The sequence below is a fragment of the Danio aesculapii genome, chromosome 19 (assembly GCF_903798145.1).
Source record: "Danio aesculapii chromosome 19, fDanAes4.1, whole genome shotgun sequence".
Taxonomy (NCBI): Eukaryota; Metazoa; Chordata; class Actinopteri; order Cypriniformes; family Danionidae; genus Danio; species Danio aesculapii.
Window position 1 is genome coordinate 5,649,689 of NC_079453.1, and position 23,206 is coordinate 5,672,894.

Below are 23,206 nucleotides of genomic sequence, written 5' to 3' on the forward strand. Positions count from 1 at the left end.
GTCTGAAGGGAACACTTTTAGCTTAGCTTAGCATCAATCATTGAATCGGATTAGAACATTAGCATCTCCTCAATAATGACCAAAGCGTTTCAGTAACTCTCCCATTTAAAGCTTGACTTTTTTGTAGTTACATCATGTACCAGAAAATAAAAAGTTTTCTTGGCAGATATGGTTAGGAACTATACTCTCATTCTGGCGTAATAATCAAGGAACTTTACTGCCGCACCATGCAACGATATTACGCAGTACCTGAAAATCATGATTTGAGAAGCTATAGGCAATAATCTTTAATTAGAGAGCTGTCAGTCTCAGGTTAGCTAGCGCTGGTTCAAGCCGAGGGTTTACTCAAAATGCATTTAAACAAGTTTTAAAGGACACATGATGTGCTGCCGTAATAATTCAAGGAACTTTGCTGTCGTACCACGCAACGTTATTACGCAGCGACTAAAAGTCATGTTTATGTCTGATCTCGCTCATTTGCAGGGACAGAAAGACACTGGACAAAGGGCTGGAAAGTCACTTGTTTTCAGCCAAGAAACTATAGCCAATAATCTTTAATTAGAGAGCTGTCAGTCTCAGGTTAGCCAGCGCAAGCTTCAAGGAGAGGGTTCACGCGTGTCGTTCTAGAGGGAACAAGGATGCACATCAGCGGGATAATGGCGAATTCTCCTTTGAACTGTCAAAGTGTCCCTTTTGTAGCAGCCGGAGAGTGTTAAGTTGAGTGTTATGGATTGCTTGTGGATGTGTGGACTGCAGCTCTGCCTCTTCATTCCAATATTATCCAGCTGTAGACCTACAGACCGGCTGGTTTCACACCTGCCTCATTTACTTCGGTTAAAACGTACCAGGGTTTGTTTGCCTTTTTAGCGCTGTTCAATTGGGCAGGTGTGAAATCAGCAATCGACTGACTAAAAAATGCTGAGTTCCATACAATTCCTTCATGTTGTCTCAACACAAATCAATTAAGTTAATTCAGTTGATTACAAATATAAGTGGATTGAACATAAAACAATTAAGTTGTTCCAAAAAAAAACCCACAAATGAATTGTGTTGTTTCAACTTATGTCAAATAAGTAGTTTAAACAAGCAGCAAAAGTGCATTTTTGAGTGTACACTGTAAAAAATGAAATGTTCTACACACCTTTATGTTGTCCCAACACAAACTGATTGAGTTAACTCAATAGTTTTTACAAATTTAAGTGGATTAAACATAAAAAAATAAGTTTTCCCCTAAAAAAAAAAATAATTGTGTTGATCAAATTCATTTTAAACAAGTAGTTTAATCAAGCAGAAAAAAAAGTGGGCAAGCGGAGCATACAATCATACCAAGATGTGCTTAAGGCAGTTTGTTATATATATATATATATATATATATATATATATATATATATATATATATATATATATATATATATATATATATATATATATATATATATATATATATATATATATATATATATATATATACACATACATAATACAGTTCGAACCGACGCAAATGCAACTTGGACAAAAACAGCTGCGACGTGCATTCTGGGATGAGCTAAACTTTATTGACCAGCTCTTGGACAAACGGGGAGTTGTGAGGAGGTCCATACTCCATACTGTCTGCTGACTTTTCCTCCACTTTTTGTTTACTTCTGTGTGTTGCTCACGTAAGTTTTGAATTAATAATAAAAAAAACCTTCCACACTCTAGCACAAAATTCTTTGAGCACAAACAGTTCATTTGTATAAGACGCACATGTTGTTTGTATTTCCTCTCCTTGTTAAATCACTGAAGCTCCTCCTCAATTGTAAATCAACTTCAACTCTGAAAACTGGACTCTAGAACTTCTATGTTACAATCTTGTAACAATCTTGTTACAATTTTTGACACAATCTACATTGTAAAAGCGCTATAGAAATAAAGATGAATTGAATTGAATTGAATTAAATTGTAAGCTGCTTTGGACAAAAGCGTCTGCTAAATGTCTAAATTTAAATCCGACCAATCAAAATGAAGTTCAGGAAATTGATCTAGCCAATGGATGGTGTGGATGTTGTCATATGACAACTTTTCCATCTGGTTTAGTTCAGAATAGTCGGTCTGGTGTGAAATGGAACCAAAACAGTTGAATGATTTAAAATTACACTATAAAAATATCCTGATTTTAGCAGTTTTCTGTATTTTGTGATTCATGTTTTTATTTTCCACTGTGTATTTATGCTTGAATCTCATTATGGGAGCTTGATCTTTCTTCCAACAACATTTAACCTTGAAAAGTTTGAAAAAGTGACTTTTATTAACATTTTTAATAGTTAAAAGTGATCTCCTGTCTGGGTTGATGATGTATATTAATGTTCAAAACATTTGCCAGTACATTTTCTGTTATTTTACAGACTTATTCCTCTATATATTATTTCAAACGACTAAAATATCAATAAAAGTCTCTTTATTGAACTCTAGAGTTGAATTTTCGACATCAAACGTCGACAGAGAAGAGATCCAGCTCCCATAATACAATTCACATCGTAAATAAACAAAAAACATTTGATTAATGAACATGTATATTTTTGTGCAGTGTATTTAGCAAACCAAAACCAATTGTTGATTATTTTATACAAAAAAAATCAAATATTCATTCATTTTCTTTCAGCTTAGTATCTTATTTATCAAATGTCTCCACAGCGGAACGAACCGCCAACTATTCCAGCATGTTTTACACAGCATAGTACTAAGAAACACCCTTACACTCATACACTACGGCTAGTTTAGCCTACCCAATTCCCCTATAGCGCAATTCCCAAACCGGAGCACCCTGAGGAAACCCACACCAACATGGGGAGAACATGCAAACTCCACACAGAAATGCCAACTGGCCCGGCCGGGACTCAAACCAGCAACCTTCTTGCTGTAAGGCGACAGTGCTAACCACTGAGCCACCATGCTGCCCTATAAAAAAATCTATATTTTATAAATAAATAAAATTGCAAACACACACACACACACACACACACACACACACACACACACACACACACACACACACAAAAGGTTCAGTCAGCCCACAAACTTCCCACAAAAGCATCAGAATATACTGTAGGGCCACTAAAAGCATTAATATTCTAACCGCTGAGAAGTATAATGGCATGTCTTATCTTTGTGCTGCGACAATGAGCTTACAAAAGCCACGTCAGCAGTTTCAGAGCACCGCCATTCTTCCCAGAAATCTCAGCCATATTAGTGGTACTCTGTACCTTCTGTGTTCACAATCGCAAACTTATTTGCTTTCCCGCAATATGCCATTTGGCCAGTTTCATTCTTCTGCTGCATGTAAACCGTCTCGCTTCAGCATTCATTGAAAATGTCTGTTCATGTAAATACAATGCTCTTCTATAGATACTGCAACTCAAAGGCCTGCAGGATTTATACGAGCAAAACCCAAGGTTCAAGTCATTATGGGAGGTTTTATAAAAAGGCGTCATTGGACTATAAGTATGAAATAGTATTAGCTTTGAAAATAATAATAATAAAATAATAATAATAATAATAATAATAATAATAATAATAATAAAAATAAAATAATAATAATAATAATAAAAATAATAAAAATAAAACAATAATAATAATAATAATAAACATAATAATAATAATAAAAATAAAAATAAAAATAAAAATAAAAATAAAAATAAAATAATAATAATAATAATAATAATAATAATAATAATAGGGCAGCATGGTGGCTCAGTGGTTAGCACTGTCGCCTTACAGCAAGAAGATTGCTGGCTCGAGTCCTGGCTGGGTCAGTTGGCATTTCTGTGAGGAGTTTGCATGTTCTTCCCATGTTGGTGTGGGTTTCCCCTCCGGGTGCTCTGGTTTCCCCACAGTCCAAACACATGCGCTATAGGTGAATTGGTTGAACTATTGTCTATAGTGTATGTGTGTGTGGATGTTTCCCAGTAATGAATTGCGGCTGGAAGGACATCCGCTGGATAAAACGTATGCTGGAATAGTTGGCGGTTCATTCCACTTTGGCAATCCCTAATAAATAAGGGATTAAGTCGAAGGAAAATGAATGAATGAATGAATGAATAATAATACAGCACTTACCATAAGAGTCGTATGAGTCTCCACTGATGCCGTATTCATAATAATCATCTGAGCTGTAGAAATAAACAAGAAACAAGTTATTACTTCATTATGAAACTATGAAATCAGCATCAAATTTGAAATTTTCACTCAGAAAATACTCAAACTGAAAACATACCATTTAAAGTTGGAAAATTGCCATGGAATGTTTCTCATTTTCATTTAAGTTTTAATTAACTAAAACAAGTACTAAAAAATGAAAAATTGTGTACAGATATATAGACACACACGCGCACGCACGCACGCACGCACACGCATGCAAATACAGAAGAATTAAACTTTAAATTGACATCCATCCGTCCGTCCGTCCATCTATCCATTCATTTATAGTGTATCCATCCCTCCATTTATTGTCCATTCATCCATCTATCCATCCATCCATCTGTCCATTAATCTATCTGTCTGTCATCCATCCATCTATTTATCATCTATCCTTCCTTGTCCATCCATCCATCCTTTTATTGTCTATTTAATCATCCATTTATTGCCCATCCATCCATCCCTCTATCCATTCCTTTATTGTCTATTTATCCATCCATTTATTGTCTATCCATCCATCCATCCATCCATCCATCTGTCCATTAATCTATCTGTCCGTTTGTCCATCCATCCATCTATTTATCATCTATCCATCCTTGTCCATCCATTCATCTATGCATCCATTTATTGTCTATTGATCCATCCATCCATCTATCCATCCATCCATCCATCCATTAATCTGTGTCCGTTCATCCACCATCCATCTATTTATCATCTATTTATCCTTGTCCATCCATCCATCCATCCATCCATCCATCCATCCAGCCATCCATCCATCCATCCATCCATCCATCCATCTGTCCATTAATCTGTGTCCGTTCATCCACCATCCATCTATTTATCATCTATCTATCCTTGTCCATCCATCCATCCATCCATCCATCCATCCATCCATCCATCCATCCATCCATCCATCCATCCAGTTTTTATAAGACAGTCAAAATTAGTAACCTGAAATAAAACTAATGCTAAATATTATTTGTATTAATTTTATAATCTGTCATTTTATTTATTCATTTTAATTAATAATCAACTTAGCTATTAATCTATTAATATTTTATTTGCAGTTATAAATCATCAACTTTTAGCTAGCTGCGAAGGAAATATGCCCCATTACCATTTGAAAGTCCCGTGCTTTGAAATGTGCATTTTACTCGATTTTTGATATAATCTCAACTGAAACACGAAGAGAGGGTGGGACATTGTGTAGCTCCTCCCCTTAAAAAAAACAGCCAATAGCGTTTTGTTTAATCACCGCTCTGCAGTGAGAGAGGTTGAGCTCAAGTGCATCAAATGAGAAGCAATCGAGATTCGTCTGGAAGGGGGCGGGGCATGTCAGCTACTAGAGAGCATTTGATTGGTTATGATGTGGGAAGAAACTGTAGTTTGGGTTGACGTGAATAAAACCTTTGATCCATTTAGGTGAAAGTGACAAAACTGCAAGCTTTACATGTTGATATCAGTTTTATATCTTCTTATGTCACTGTTTTGGACCACACTAGGGTATAGATTTCTTAAAAATGAACAATGCATATAATAACAGCTAAAAAAATGTTATTTTAATTTTATGGGACTTTTAAAGGGCACCTATGGTAAAAAATCTACTTTTCAAGCTGTTTGGACAGACATATGTGCATGTATGGTGTATAGACCGTCATATTGGGGTGATATAAGCACACCCAGTGCTTTTTTTTTCAATTTACCAACAAAAAAACACGGTGGACCAATTGGAGCGGTATTCAAACCGACCTACTTTACGTAGGAGTGCGGTCCCCACCAATACTGATTGACAGGCGCGTCATCATATTCTCAGTTTGTTGATTCACTTCCGCCATTTTCAGCGTGAGTCGAAGCGATATCACTAAAGGAACACCCTAGCTCTATTTTTAGATGCAAGGCTCATTGGGCTCAACACAAGAGCAATATTCTCCACATTATCGCTCTAATCGGAATTATTGGTTGTATCTTTAGGTAGGTTTGCAAACATGTGTACTTCTCATTGAGTCTACCTTATACTTCAGCCGTTTGCATTTCTCGCGATCCCAGAAGCTCCCTGTGATCTTAACTAGCATGCGTTTTAGAATTCTAAACATCGGTTTTTATTAGGGTACACTCAAGTCGACGGCTGGGCGCCGCGGACCGCTGCAGAAACCTATGTTTAGAATTTAAAAACGTGTGGCGCGACGATTCGGGACACTTCATGTATCTGGTGCGCCACAGAGAGTGTATGGTGTGCCGTGTCGCGGCTTCGAGCGGTGCATCCGGTGCCTCAGTCAAAGTTAATTCAGTGTGCGTGGTTATTAGTTTCTGTGTACAAGCTCGGCACTTGAAACTAGCACACAGTTGGCTGTAAAACTGTACAAAGACACATATGATTTTGTACTCTCTGCTTGGTCTGTGTCAGAGTCGTACATGTACGACTGAATGCTGAACCTCTCTCTCCTTCTCCTTCTCTGTCTGCCTGTCAGACTCTGTTGCAAACGCAGAGCGGGTGAGCTCATGGCCCCGCCCCCTTGTTACGTTGGCGGGAAGCCGAAACTAATTTACATGTGAAGCAACACACCCATAAATCAGCGAACTGTGGACACGCCCCCAACATGAGACTTTTTAACACATTATAATAAAAACATCTGAATTGTGTTTTAAACTGAACCTAAACTGGCACACTCAGAAGAACCATAATATTAATATTAAATCATAAAAAAGAGGTCAACTATGTGCCCTTTAAGCAAACCAAAAAAATCAAGGAAGGATCAGAAAACTATAAAAGACTATTAAAAAATCTAAATAATTTATTATTATTATTATTATTATATTAAACAATATAAGATCAAATCAAATAAATTTAAGCTACAAACTAAAATAGACTTCAATAGTCATGCAACTATACTAACTCTGTAACTATATAAATTGTGCATATGTATATTTGACACTACAGTATACGTGTCCGTGAGCATTCCCAGAGACAGAAGGCGGATGTGTTCGTAATAGAAAGGTGTTCAGAGATCATACTATGCCTGTGCTTATTTGACATTGTCTGCTCCCTATTTAAAAGGACAAAGCGACATCTCGGCAGCCGCGTGAAGCAGAATAAGCGTCACAGAAGCTATTTTCCGGGCAGATTTGAGCTGCTCCTGCCTTTCATTGCAGCGTCTCAGGAGTTTGGCTCTTGGGTCTCTGTTCCCTTTCTGCCTCCAAATTGAGTTTTTCTCCCGTCGGCCCTCAGCTAAGCGTCCAGTGTCAATCACAGCCTCATGTTCAAGCTCCCATAATTCCACTGGACGCACATCAGGATGGATGCTGCTATAAGAAATAGAGACTTTGGTGGAATAAAAAGATGCTTCTCGTTTTCTTCTATAATGGAGATTTAGAGCTGATTTATACATTATATTAACAGGTTTCATGACTATTTCTCTCAAAATATCTGTAGAAAAGCTTAATCCGCCCTATACATTTCTGTTATGAAGCGGACAGGAGACAGAGGTAAGGAAACGTTAGGGTGTTTATTGAATGACAACAAGGAGCACATGAAGGATAGCCAGGAGGATCAGGAATGATGTTGGGGTCTTTTCCTCCGTGGCTGGGTAACAGGAATACACGAGGATGGACAGCACACACCAGATACAGCTGACAGAGGATGACACAGACTTGGAAGGACTGGAAGACAGGACGATTCGGGAGGACCAGGAAGACTAGGAGGAATACAAAGAGAACAGGTAAGTAAATCGTTTGTTTAGCTGAGGATGACTACGCTGAGTGGTCGCTCAGTTGTCCGCTTTCGTCGAGACGAGCCCGGACAATGAGCGACTGGAGTGCTGTGCTTTTATCTGGTGCTCGTGAATGTGATGCAGCTGTGTGCTCATTAGAAGTCAGGTGATGGTGATCTTCGTGAGTGGGGGTCGTGAGAGCCTGACCAATCCATGACAGTACCCCCCTCCCCAGGGCCCGCTCCTGAGGGCCGACACCTCCGACGCCGTGGTGGTCTCCCTCTGCCTCTAGGCGCTGGGAACTCAGGGTGGCTCTCATGAAACTCCACCATGAGACTAGGATCGAGAATATCAGCTCTGGGAACCCATGTCCTTTCTTCGGGGCCGTACCCTTCCCAGTCCACCAGGTACTCCAACTGGCCACCACGACGTCGGGAACGCAAGATCTCCTTCACTGCGTAGACGGCTCCTTCTTCTAGGAGCAGTGGAGGAGGGGGTTCCTCTTCGTGGTCAGGCTCTGTGGAGGGAAAGAACAGGATCGTGATAGGGTTTCAGGAGTGATACGTGGAATGTAGGGTGAATACGGTAGTGAGAGGGTAATTGTAGTTTGTAGGTGACGGGGTTAACCTGTTCCACGATGGTGAAGGGACCAACAAATCGGGGACTTAACTTGCGAGAGGGCAGTCGCATGCGTATGTCCCGGGTGGATAGCCACACCTTTTGTCCGGGTGTGTATCTGGGTTCTTCAGACCTTCTTCTATCGGCGGTTACCTTGCTTCGACGGACTGCCCTCTGCAGATGTTGATGAGCCTCGTCCCAGACTCTCTCGCTCTCCCGGAACCAGTGATCCACTGCGGGGACATCAGATGGTTCGCCATCCCAGGGAAAGAGCGGTGGTTGGAAGCCCAGGACGCACTGGAATGGCGTGAGTCCGGTGGAGGGTTGCCGCAGTGAATTTTGGGCATATTCTGCCCAGCCCAAATACTGGCTCCAGGAGCTCTGGTGACCACTGCAGAAGGTCCTCAGGAACCGTCCCACCTCCTGAATCTTCCTCTCTGTCTGCCCGTTGGTTTGGGGATGATATCCAGAAGAGAGGCTGACGGCCACACCTAGGAGCTTGAAGAAGGCTTTCCATAGACGTGAGATGAACTGTGGACCTCTGTCCGACACAATATCTTCTGGAATACCAAATGACCTGAAGACTTGATTAAAGATATTGTCGGCTGTTTCAAAGGCTGTGGGAAGACCTTTCAGAGGGATTAGTTTGACAAACTTTGAGAATCTATCTACTATGACTAGAATACAGGTATTACCTTCTGACGAAGGGAGATCAGTGATAAAGTCCACTCCTAGGTGTGACCAGGGACGGTTCGGAATCGGCAAGGGATGGAGCTTTCCAGCGGGTAGATGACGTGGGCTCTTGGACTGGGCACAGTCCTTACAGCCCTGAACATATTGCCTCACATCCCTTGCCATGTTTGGCCACCAGAATCGTTGGGATACTAGCGAGAGAGTATTGTTGATCCCTGGATGTCCAGTGCCTAGCGAGGTATGTAAGGAGTGGATCAGATCTACCCGGTGTTCAGGTGGTATGAACTGCCGATGAGGAGGGCATCCCGGCGGAGCAGGGGCTTCCGGAGTGGCAACGACTGGAGGAGCGTTCCAGGTGATCGGACAAATGGAGATGTGTTCGGGAAGAATCTTCGTTGGGAGTTCTTCATGATCGTGATGCTCGTGTAAACGAGAGAGAGCGTCTGCTCTTAGATTCTTGGGTCCTGGACGATAGGAAATGGAGAAATCAAAACGTGAGAAGAAAAGTGACCATCTGGCTTGACGTGGACATAGTCTCTTGGCCTCTTTGATATATTGGAGGTTTTTGTGATCTGTGATCACCTGGAACGGATGTTTGGCTCCCTCCAACCAGTGACGCCACTCCTCCAAGGCTAGCTTGATTGCTAGCAGCTCCCTGTCTCCTATGCTGTAATTCTGCTCCGCCGGGCTCAACTTCCGAGAGAAATAGGCACAGGGATGCAGTCGGGGCGGTGTATCATGATGTTGAGATAATACTGCCCCGACGCCGGTGGTGGATGCGTCCACTTCCACCACGAAAGGAAGATTTGGGTCAGGATGAGTCAGGAGTGGGGCCCTTGTGAACTCCTTCTTAAGAAGGCGGAAGGCTGCGGCTGCTTCTTTGGTCCACTCCAGTCCTTTGGGTTTACCCTTGAGGAGATTAGTGAGAGGTGATGTAATCCTGCTGTAGTCCTTGATAAACCGTCTATAAAAGTTAGCAAACCCAAGAAACCTCTGGAGCTCCTTAATGGAAGTGGGTTCTGACCAGGATAGAACAGCCTCAATTTTCTTCCCATCCATACGTATACCGGTTTGATCAATGATGTATCCCAAAAAATGAATCGACTTCTGGTGGAATGAGCATTTCTCCGCTTTGAGGTAGAGGTGATGTTCTCTCAATGTGTGTAGGACCTCCGCAACGTGTTGGCGATGTTCGGCCTCACTCCGGGAGTAAATGAGGATGTCATCTATGTACACTATTACAAAGTGGTGAAGAAACTCCCGGAGGACTTCATGAATGAAGTTTTGGAATACGGAGGGGGCGTTGACCAGACCGTAAGGCATGACCTCATATTCATAGTGGCCAGTAGGGGTCACGAATGCTGTCTTCCATTGGTCCCCCTCACGTATTCTTATCAGATTATACGCGCTGCGGAGGTCCAATTTAGTGAAGACTTTAGCTTCTCGGAGCTGTTCCAAAGCGGCTGGTACCAGAGGAAGGGGATATCGGTATTTTACTGTACCGTTATTTAGGACCCTGTAGTCGATGCATGGACGCAGCCCTCCGTCCTTCTTGGCCACAAAGAAGAAGCTTGAGGCGGCTGGTGATTTTGAGTGACGTATGTACCCCTGACTCAGAGCCTCCCTTATGTAATCTTCCATTGCCTGATTCTCTGGAAGCGAGAGCGGGTAGATCCTACCTCTTGGCAACTGGGCATCTGGAACTAGGTCGATCGCGCAGTCCCATGGCCGATGCGGCGGTAGCTGGGAAGCTCTCTTGGGGCAGAAGACATCATGAAAGGAGCTGTACTCCTTAGGAATGTGGATAGACTGCTTCTCAGGAGGGCTCTCGACCGATGTTGCAAACAAAGAAATGGGGTTCCGACCTTGAAGAGGGAGATTTGGAAAACAGGTAGGTGTACATCCAGATCCCCATTTCTTTATCTCTCCTGTGCCCCAAGAGATGATGGGATCGTGCTTCACCAGCCACGGGCGCCCTAGAATGATGTCCATATTTGCACCCTCCAGAACCAGAAATTGAATCCTCTCTTGATGTAACAGCCCCACTTGAAGAAGGATGTCTTCGCATTGTCGATGGATACGGGTCGAAGATCGAGTGCACTGGGTTATCGGTTGTATTTGGTATATATGCGAGGACGCCTCAGTACGGAGGTGGAGTTGACGACAGAGGGATTGGGAGATGAAGTTCCCTGCTGACCCGGAGTCGATGAGGGCTGTGACAAGGAGAGAAATAGAGGCAGTAGTTATTTGTACGGTGGTAGTAAGTGGTTTACATTGTTCAATATTCGTACTGAATACACTCACTGAAGTCCGAATGGGACGAAGGGGACACTCCATACGGGTGTGTCCACTGACACCGCAGTATAGACACAGACCCCGGGTCAGCCTCCTCTGTCGTTCCGCTGATGTCAGTCTTCCAGACTCTATTATCATGGGTTCTGGTTCTGGAGAGGCTGTTGACTCAGGCGATTGGAGGAGTGCAGACGAGGGGGTGATGGTGTCCTGTTGATAGGAACGGAGACGATCGGAACATCGGAGAGAATGTTGGATGAATCTCTCCAGACCCATTGTATCATCTAATGTGGCCAGCTGGATTCGGAGAGTGGGTTCCAAGCCGAGCCGGTACGTGGTCAACAACGATCTCTCATTCCATCCACTTGCAGCTGCTAGAGTGCGAAACCGGAGAGCATATTCCTGTGTAGATAGAGTACCTTGCTTTAGATGATACAGCTGCTCTCCAGCGGCTACTTCCCCATCAGAACGTCCAAACACCTCTTTGAAATACTCCGTGAAGGTAGTGATGGAATTCATGACCGGCCCGGCTTGGTTCCAGATCGTCTCAGCCCATTTAAGTGCAGGTCCAGAGAGTAGTGATACGATGTAGGCGATCTTTGACTTATCTGTGGGATATAGAGAAGGTTGCATTTCGAATATGAGGGAACATTGTAACAGAAAACCATTGCACTCCCCCGCTCCGCCTGAGTAGGGCGCTGGTCGGGCCATGGGACTGGAAGGAAGGGCCGAAGAAGAAACTGTGGAGGCGGAAGTGCTCGGTGCTGGTGGTGCGTTGGAAAGTGGAGCTGGTGGCTGTAGAATCCGCTTCAACTGGTCCACCAGCTCTTGAAAGTGATCGAGGGTGCTCATGTTGTCGTCGTTATGGGTCCGGGCTTCTGTTATGAAGCGGACAGGAGACAGAGGTAAGGAAACGTTAGGGTGTTTATTGAATGACAACAAGGAGCACATGAAGGATAGCCAGGAGGATCAGGAATGATGTTGGGGTCTTTTCCTCCGTGGCTGGGTAACAGGAATACACGAGGATGGACAGCACACACCAGATACAGCTGACAGAGGATGACACAGACTTGGAAGGACTGGAAGACAGGACGATTCGGGAGGACCAGGAAGACTAGGAGGAATACAAAGAGAACAGGTAAGTAAATCGTTTGTTTAGCTGAGGATGACTACGCTGAGTGGTCGCTCAGTTGTCCGCTTTCGTCGAGACGAGCCCGGACAATGAGCGACTGGAGTGCTGTGCTTTTATCTGGTGCTCGTGAATGTGATGCAGCTGTGTGCTCATTAGAAGTCAGGTGATGGTGATCTTCGTGAGTGGGGGTCGTGAGAGCCTGACCAATCCATGACAATTTCATTATAAAGCTAAATTTTTTAACAAAAGCTCTGTAATATTTTTTTTACTACTACTTTCCTTCAGTCAAAGTAAAATTAAAATCCTTACACAGCTGAAAAGGTTGTGATTTAATCGAATAAGTACTTATTCTGCAATTATCAAACCATTTGAAATGTTTTTAATTGACAGGCGATTACAGCGTTTCACTATTAATTACACTTTCTTAACCTCTGCCTTTATTCCAATCACACTATTGTAACTCAATCCTTTACACTATTTATAATACAACTCTCTGATTCCAATCATACTATCAGAACCCCACCTCTGATACAATCAATTAGCTCCAATCAATTAAATCATCCCACAATTTAATTACACTTTCATAACTCTGCCTCTTAGTTTAATTATACTTTCTTAACCCTACCCTGATCAATGGCATCCCTAAAATAAATGCACCTAAATCCATATATCAATTATCCCAACTATAGGCCAGTTACCATGTTAGTAAACATTCAGGATGCGCGAGCAGGGAGGTGGCAGAAAAAAAAAAACCATAGTATTGTATCCACAACTCCTCCCCTCATTCAAATCATACAACGTAACTCCTCCCCACATTCCAATTACATTGCTATTACCATAACTCCTCCTATTTTATTCTTATTATTATATTCATAAGTCCTCCCCTCATTCAAATTATACTACTATAACTCCTCCCCTCATTTCATTTATGCTATCACAATTGTAACACCACTTATTGCAATCATATTACAATATACACAACTCCTCCCCTTTATTCAAATCATACTACCATAATCCCTTTCTTTATTTCATTTGTACTACTATAATCGTAACTCCGCCTTATATTTCAATCATATTATTGCACCCACAACTCCTCCCCTCATTCAAATCATACAACGTAACTCCTCCCCACATTCCAATTACATTGCTATTGCCATAACTCCTCCTATTTTAATCTTATTATTATATTCATAAATCCTCCCCTCATTCAAATTATACTACCATAACTCCTCCCTCATTTAATTTATGCTTTCACAACTGTAACTCCACTTATTGCAATCATATTACAATATGCATAACTCCTCCCCTTTATTCAAATCATACTACCATAACCCCTCTCTTTATTTCATTTGTACTACTATAATCGTAACTCCGCCTTATATTTCAATCATATTATTGCACCCACAACTCCTCCCCTCATTCAAATCATACAACGTAACTCCTCCCCACATTCCAATTACATTGCTATTGCCATAACTCCTCCTATTTTAATCTTATTATTATATTCATAAATCCTCCCCTCATTCAAATTATACTACCATAACTCCTCCCTCATTTAATTTATGCTTTCACAACTGTAACTCCACTTATTGCAATCATATTACAATATGCATAACTCCTCCCCTTTATTCAAATCATACTACCATAACCCCTCTCTTTATTTCATTTGTACTACTATAATCGTAACTCTGCCTTATATTTCAATCATATTATTGTACCCACAACTCCTCCCCTCATTCAAATCATACAACGTAACTCCTCCCCACATTCCAAATACATTGCTATTACCATAACTCCTCCTATTTTAATCTTAATATTATAATCATAAGACAACTTCATCATACTGCCATACAAATTATATACCATAACTCGTCTCCTCATTCCATCATAACTGCATTCACCATTCCCTCCAGATTCTCCACCACACACGAGCTCAGGATCGTGTGAAGGCCAGAAAAAAGAAAGTTTCATATCACACGTGTGATGAAATTCCCCCATTTCCACCGCGCATGAAGGTGGAATTGAAGAGACCTGCAGCTTTTGTGTTCAGTAATGCATCAGTCAACTTCACAACCTCTCGCACCACATACAGAAGCTCTGCTCTGAACACCAGGCATGGGTTCGAACCTAGTTAGACACCTTTAATTCCTTCCCTGACACATCGTCAATATTCCTCCTGGCCTTAATTTTGCCCGTTTCTCTCGCTCGCTTTCCTCCAGCGCCGCGTTTGTTCTGTTCTACTCAATTACCCTGCAGTCGGGGTGCAGCTTTAGCACAAATGATGATGCATTTAAGTCACACACACACACACACACACACGTCACAATTCCCTCCAATTAGCAACACACACGTGTAAACACTGCAAACATGCTATCAAATGAATTACGCTCACCCAGAGGAACGTTTCGCTCCTTAGAGAGAAGTTTAAAGGAGTTAGCGAAGACTATTAGCGACATTAGCTTCAGGTATCACAACTTTATAGCATCAGAAATAAAACATAAATAATAAATAAACATAGTACAGTATCAATTTAGTACAAAATGCTTTTGAAAGAAGATTCGGTAGCGCTTATAAAAGCACTTCTAAATTTATTAAAAAAATATATGGTCCAGTAGTTAATGTGATTACTAATATAAACAAACAATTACTAATACATTCATTACCAACACAGGCTCATTGTGGATATGTACCACTGTATACATTTCTGGAGAGCCCGAATTATGTAGCCAGAGCTTCATTTCTTTTTGCGCTACCAGCTGACCGTTTACCTCCATGTGGACGGCTTTTCTGCTGGTACAAGCTTGCTTAGTGGCTCGCCGCATACGTCGGCGGACTTGAGGCGCAGAGTTGACCGCGACGACAAGGTTTGAGTATAGCAAATTACGATCCTAGAGTGCAGGTAAAACAACAACAAAAGGCAAAACATAAAATAAACAAATAAACAACAGGGTGAGAATGTGGTAAGACCTGAAAACGTGGTAAAAATCAGGCCGCCGCGAGGGCTTTTCTTTTTCTGGATTGCTTTAGGAAACACTATCGGTTGGGTTTAGGGAAGGGGGTGGGTTGGGTAATTGGTCGAATGAACATATTGCTTATGTCCGCATAATGAATGAATACATTTCTGGAGAGCGCCAAATAAGTCCCAGGAGCTATGTATTTTTGCAGTTTTTGTTTTGGCAAACCCAGCAGAGGCCGCTGTGTATGCTTTTTTGTATGCTGACAGCGGCCTCTGCTGGGTTTGCGAAAACAAAAACTGCAAAAATACATAGCTCCTGGGACTTATTTGGCACTCTCCAGAAATGTATACAGGGGCACGTATCAATAATGAGCCTGGGTTGTTTATTATGGTAATTATTTTCCTTTGTTATTATTAGTTAAGTTAAATAATATTAGTTCATAATAATTCACTCGAGTGCATTAACTAATGTTAACAAGCACAACTTTAGATTTTTATAATGCATTTGTTAAACTATAAATAATAAATGCTGAAAAAGTTTATTCATACTGAGTTAATGTTAGTAAATACATTAACTAATGGACCGTTAATCTTAAGTGTTTTCGAAGTTGTATTCATTTCGAGATTCTTTGATTCTGGAGTCAATATGTAGAGAAGCAGAAATATTGCAGGATGTTTCATTTGTACTTTATAAAAATACTTTAATTTTTATAAAATGTATAGTCTTAAAAACGATGACACCGTGGCTCAGTGGTTAGCATTGTTGCCTCACAGCAAGAAGGTCACTGGTTGGAGTACCGGCCGGGTCAGTTGGCATTACTGTGTGGGTTTGCAGCATCTCCTCGTGTTCATGTGTATTTTCTCCAGGTGCGACGGTTTACCCTACAGTCCAAAGACAGGTGCTATAGGTGAGTTGGATAAACTAAATTGGTCATAGTGTTTGAATGTTTCCCAGTACGGGATTGCAGCTGGAAGGGCATCCGCTGTGTAAAACATATGCTGGATAAGTTGGCGCTTCATTTCGCTGTAGTGACCCCTGATGAATTAAGGGACTAAGCCGAAGGAAAATGAACGAATGAATTCTTAAAAACAAAAGTATGTTAAGTGTTAAAAAATATATTATCAATGAATTTAATGTTTAAAAGAAAAAGTGTAGAATGGTCAATTTTGCAAAAGTTTTTAGGAATATACAGTTTATATAAAAATGTAAAAAATAAAATACTAGTTAACCTAGTTAACATTAATCTAGTTAAGCCTTTAAATGTCACTTTAAGCTGTATAGAAGTCTCTTGAAAAATATCTAGTCAAATATTATTTACTGTCATCATGGCAAAGATAAAATACCACCAGTGATCAAACCTTCATACATCGCTGGAGAACATTCACATTTACATGGACTTCAATCCTGTCTCATATGAACTACAAGTCCTGTCATGCAATGCATACACACACACCTGCTCCAAATCTCCATTGATTAGACTCACACAGCTGAAGCTGCTCAAAGACTGATTTTTGTGTTGATTGTCTACAGAACAAACCATCGTTATACAATGACTTGCCTAATTTACCTAGTTAAGCCTTTAAAGGGCACCTATGGTAAAAAATCTACTTTTCAAGCTGTTTAGACAGACATATGTGCATGTATGGTGTATAGACCGTCATATTGGGGTGATATAAGCACACCCAGTGCTTTTTTTTCAATTTAACAACATAAAAACAGTGGACCAATTGGAGCGGTTTTCAAACCGACCGAAACTTTACATAGGAGAGCGGTCCCCCCGCCCACCAATATTGATTGACAGGCACGTCATCATCCTATCCTCAGTTTGTTGATTCACGTCCGCCATTTTCAGCGTGAGTCGAAGCAATATCACTAAAGGAACACCCTTGCTCTGTTTTTAGATGCAAGGCTCATTGGGCTCAACACAACAGCAATATTCTCCACATTATCACTCTAATCGGAATTATTGGTTGTATCTTTAGGTAGGTTTGCAAACATGTGTACTTCTCATTGAGTCTACCTTATACTTCAGCCCTTTGCATTTCTCGCGATCCCAGAAGCTCCCTGTGATCTTAACTAGCATGCGTTTTAGAATTTTAAACATAGGTTTCTACCAGGGTACACTCAAGTCGACGGCTGGGCGCCACGGACTGTTGCAGAAACCTATGTTTAGAATGCAGAAATGTGTGGCGTGACGATTCGGGACACTTCATGTTTCTGCCGCGCCACAGAGAGTGTCTGGTGTGCCGTATCGCGGCTTCAAGCGGCGCCTCAGTCAAAGTTAATTCAGTGTGCGTGGTTATTAGTTTCGGTGTACAAGCTCGGCACTTAAAACTAGCACACAGTTTGCTGTAAAAATGTACAAAAACACATATGATTTTGTACTCTCTGCTTGGTCTGTGTCCGAGTCGTACATGTACGACTGAATGTGGATCCTCTCCTCCTGCTCCCTCTCTCAGTCTGCCTGTCTGTGTTGCAAACACAGAGCGGTGAGCTCATGGCCCCGCCCCCTTGTTACGTTGGGCGGGAAGCCGAAACTAATTTACATGTGAAGCAACACACCCATAAATCAGCAAACTGTGGACACGCCCCCAACATGAGACTTTTTAACACATTATAATAAAACAATCTGAATTGTGTTTTAAACTGAACCTAAACTGGCACACTCAGAAGAACCATAATATTAATATTAAATCATAAAAAAGAGGTAAACTATGTGCCCTTTAAAAGTCCCTTTAAGCTGAATACTAGTATCTTGAAAAATATCTAGTTAAATATTATGTGCTGTCATCATGGCAAAGATAAAATAAATCAGTTATTAGAAATTAGTTATTAAAACTATTATGTTTAGAAATGTGTTGGAAAAAATCTTCTCTCCGTTAAACACAGAAATTGGGGAAACAAATAAACAGGGGGCTAATAATTCATAATTCAACATAAAACATTATTACAAATAATAATAAAAAAAATTAATGAATGAAAATTTCTTAGTGAATCATTTCAGACTAGACAAAGCAAGAGTGTTTCCTCCGAGTCGGTCTCCCTCATTGACTTGACATTCACTTCGGGCTCTGCTCTCCGTCTCTGTCTGTCTCTCCGGTGTGGTTAAACAGATGGCGGGGGTTAAATCTGAATGATGTACTACATGTCCCAGGTGATCTCTGTGTTTCCTCCTTCTCTCGTCTTGTTTTCACAGCTGGTAAATCAGCAGCGGGGCGTCTGTGAAGAGTCTCGCTGGTCTAATCTACTGCGAGAGGCTTATCGCTAATCACTAATTACTGCTTCATTCACTCGCGCTCAAAGACAACCAGTTTGGGTAAGGTTTAGAGGGCGAAAAAGGTGAATAAACATCACACGGCGCGCTAATTATGTTTTCCGTACACGGGTCGCAAAGTTTTCTTAAAGGAAGGGCGGAAATGGGACACGTTTTTTTTTAGGGAACACACATGTAGAGCATGCTTTCAGATTGTTTGTTCAAGATGAGATTGAAATTAAATCCATTTTTTGTCTAAAAATCGATCTTTGTCTGCTCTTTGTCCTCAGTTGAGTGTTATCCGGCTGCATTTTCAGTCATACATTTTGTATACACTGAATTGCAAGTGCAAATATGTACAGTTGAAGAATTATTAGCCCTCCTAAATACATTTTTCCCCAATTTCTGTTTAGCAGAGAGAAGGGTTTTTCAGCACATTTCTAAACATAATAGTTTTAATAACTCATTTCTAATAACTGGTTTATTTTATCTTTGCCATGATGACAGTAAATAATATTTGACTAGATTTTTTAAGACACTTCTATACAGCTTAAAGTGACATTTAAAGGCTTAACTAGGTTAATTAGGTTAAAAAAAATAGGTTAAGTTAGGGTAATTAGGCAAGTTATTGTACAACAATGGTTTGTTCTGTAGACTATCCAAAAAAAAAAAAAGAAATAACTTAAGGGGGTTAGGGATAGGGTTAAGCTAAAAAATTAAAAACTGCTTTTATTCAAGCCAAAATAAAACAAATAATTTCCCCAGAAGAAAAAATATTATAGGAAATACTGTGAAAAATTCCTTGCTTTTTTAAACATCATTTAGGAAGTATAAAAAAACAACAACAAAAAAAAACAGGCAGGCTAATAATTGTGACTTGAACTGTAAAGCATGTTTTCAGATTGTTTGTTCAAGATGAGATTGAAATGAAATCCATTTTTAGTCTAAAAATCGATCTTTTTCTGCTCTTTGTCCTCAGTTGTGTGTTATCCGGCTGCATTTTCAGTCATACATTTCGTATACACTGAATTGCAAGTGCAAATATGTACGATTGAAGAATTATTAGCCCTCCTAAATGCATTTTTCCCCAATTTCTGTTTAGCAGAGAGAAGTGTTTTTCAGCACATTTCTAAACATAATAGTTTTAATAACTCATTTCTAATAACTGATTTATTTTATCTTTGCCATGATGACAGTAAATAATATTTGACTAGATTTTTTAAGACACTTCTTTACAGCTTAAAGTGACATTTTAAGGCTTAACTAGGTTAATTAGGTTAAAAAAAATAGGTTAAGTTAGGGTAATTAGACAAGTTATTGTACAACAATGGTTTGTTCTGTAGACTATCCAAAAAAAAAGAAAGAAATAACTTAAGGGGGTTAGGGATAGGGTTAAGCTAAAAAATTAAAAACTGCTTTTATTCAAGCCAAAATAAAACAAATAATTTCCCCAGAAGAAAAAATATTATAGGAAATACTGTGAAAAATTCCTTGCTTTTTTAAACATCATTTAGGAAGTATAAAAAAACACCCCAAAAAAAAAAAACAGGCAGGCTAATAATTGTGACTAGAACTGTAAAGCATGCTTTCAGATGGTTTGTTCAAGATGAGATTGAAATGCAATCCATTTTTACAGTCTAAAAATGGACCCGGCAGGTCTTTTTCTGCTCTTTTGTCCTCAGTTGAGCATTTTCCGGCAGCTTTTCAGTCATAAATGTTGTATACACTAAATCCCAAGTGCAAATATGTATGTGTGCCGTTTAATGGCTTTCTCAAATAAAAGAGAAAATGCAATTGTTGACACTCAAATACAAGCATAACATCCTGTTCTTCATAAATTACAGTATGTCTCCCGTCTCTTCGAAGAAATACTGGCGAAATCGTGCTCTGTGTATGCTTGCGGACGCAGATGAGACTCTTCACTGTGTTATTTTGGAAGATGAAAATGAATCTAATTTTGGGTTGTGACAGATTTGGTGTCTCTCTAACAGAACTGAACAGAACTAAAGGTCCATAGAGATGGAAACAGAAGACACCAAACCTGGAAAACGGAGCTGAATCGAGTTAAAAATATCAGTGAGTCTGTCTGAGGAAGCTCGGAGAAAGTGGGACAGAGGACAGAATGTTTGAGTAAAAGTAGAAAGACGAATGTAGACAGGTGTAGAGGAGAGAGAAATACGTCTGAGACTAATCACTTGCTCTTTATCAGGTGTATAAGGTTTTTTTTTCTTTCTATATTAATGGGATCAAAAGAAGAAGAAAAACATAGTGGTGTACATTTCTAGAACTGTAGAACTATAAGGGCCCAATCATAGCGCAATCAATCAAGGCGCGACGCAATTGGTTTTAGCTCAGCGCAAGAGTCGTTTTGAGCCGTGCTGTTTAAATAGCAAATGCATTTGGTCCTCTGGTAGAAGATATAGAGTCCCAAAGTGTAGGTTAAACCGTTATAAGAAATCCTTTGTACCTGTTTCGGTGGGTTTATTTAATAAGAGTCTATCTTATTTAGCATTATAAATTTTGTAACTGTTGTATTTTGTATTGTTTTTATTGCTTGTTTTTAGTGTATGTCTGCAGCAATATGGCGATGCCCAAAACAAATTTCCTGTCAAGGACAATAAAGTTTTACTACTACTACTACATTTGAGCTCATATGTGCGCCCATAGGTGTTCTGATCTAAAAAGGTGGCGTGTTGAGGCACATTGTTAGCGCGTAGCTATTTTGAGGAACTATAACAGTCTGTTCAATAGACCAGATTAAAGCTGGTCTATTGTCCATCGCATAGAGCGTTAGTTGTGCGCCTCGCTTACACATTGCTTAATACAAACAGGATGTACAGAAATAAGCAAATATCTTTACAAATGAAAAAGAATTAAAGGATTAAAATATTACAAAAATTATTATTTTTAGCCTACATAAATATAAAAACCAAACTTTCATGCCTTCTTCATCTTGGGGGGGCTTTTTAGTTTATTCATGACAATTTGCTTTTGTATAATGTTATTATTATTAGCAGTATTATTTATTATATGCATATTTATCTTTGTTTCATTAAAAACAAGCTTAGATTTGCCCACCTGTCCGGTTTTAGACCATATGGGACATAGCATGTGTGTTTGGATATAACTCAGTTGTTTGAACACACTTCGTTTTTATTGTTGTTGCGTTGGCAGGTGTGTTTGTTTGTGCGTGTTTGTCTCTCTCTCTCTCCCTCTTTCCACCTGCAGGCCCCGCCCTAATTACGCAGGCGACGTGCCCTGGGATTGGATGAAGTAACCCAGGGCGTCCTTTAAAAAGAGAACAACGGGCGTAGGGCGGGAGAGCGAGTTTTGTTGGCGTGTTGTTGAGATTGTGATAAAGTTATTCCTGTTGTTGAGTTGTTTTCGTTGATTGTGTTTCTCGTGCTGTTGTACTAGTGTTGACTTTGTGTTGTATACCCATCCGTGTTCCCCCTTCCTATTATTTTTGTTTTGGTTTGTGTATTTGTTGATTGTCAATATTGAAAATAGATACACGGTAAGAGGCAGTAGGGGTTGGACGCCACTTTTCTTTTTTGTAAATATTTTCACCTGTTTTTTTGTTAGTCAGGGAAATACTGTAGGTGTAGATTTTGTATTTTTTATTTTTTTTGTTATTGTATTAGGTGTAGTTAGTTTCATTTGGGTTCCTTAATTAAGTCCCTAATTAATTTTCTGGAAATTAGAACTGAATTTAGAAATAGTTTTGAATCAAATCTTTGCGCTTAACAAATGAAATTAATTATGTATAGGCTAATGGATGTCTGTACGTACATCACGTTTCCCTATCCACGAGAGTAAAAGCGAAAGTAAAGAATGAGGAGGCTCATCCCTCACTCTCGCGCTGTAGATGCTCTGTTTAACTGTTTTCTCTCTAGTGAAATGCTCAGTTTTTCCACTTACAAAGTCTGCCATGTAAATAGCAAATGCTCTATAGCGCGATGCAACTGACTCTTAAAGGGAACGGGAGATGAGACTGATTGGTTTATTTTCAAAACACATCCATAACTCATTAAGATAATAAGCTCAACCCTGTTAGAGTTATACAAGAATTAAGAAAAATATTTCTAAAAAAACGATCATGATCAAATCAGATAAATGTCAATTGCGTTAACACCACACTAAAACATACTCAATGTTCACCTAAATGTACTCAAAATTATAACCTCTGACATACTCAAGATGTACTCAAATGTATTTATAATTCTCTCTTAAGATTGTACTTAATGTACTTAATTAACTTAATCTTAATTAATGTACTTAAGATTAACTCACAAGTATACCATAATTCACTCAAATGCAGGATTTCCTGAGAAATCCTCAAGATGTGGTACAATGCATTCATTAATAACTAAAACATATT

The 23,206-nt window shown here is 39.9% G+C and overlaps 1 protein-coding gene across 1 annotated transcript in view; it reads right to left on the minus strand.

The window, feature by feature from the left end:
• Positions 1 to 23,206, minus strand: part of khdrbs3 (KH domain containing, RNA binding, signal transduction associated 3) — a 278,892-nt gene that overhangs the window by 4,585 nt on the left and 251,101 nt on the right. The window contains exon 8 of the mRNA XM_056479532.1: positions 4,096 to 4,148. Within this exon, the coding sequence (XP_056335507.1) occupies positions 4,096 to 4,148 (53 nt within the window). The remainder of the gene's footprint in view (positions 1 to 4,095; positions 4,149 to 23,206) is intronic.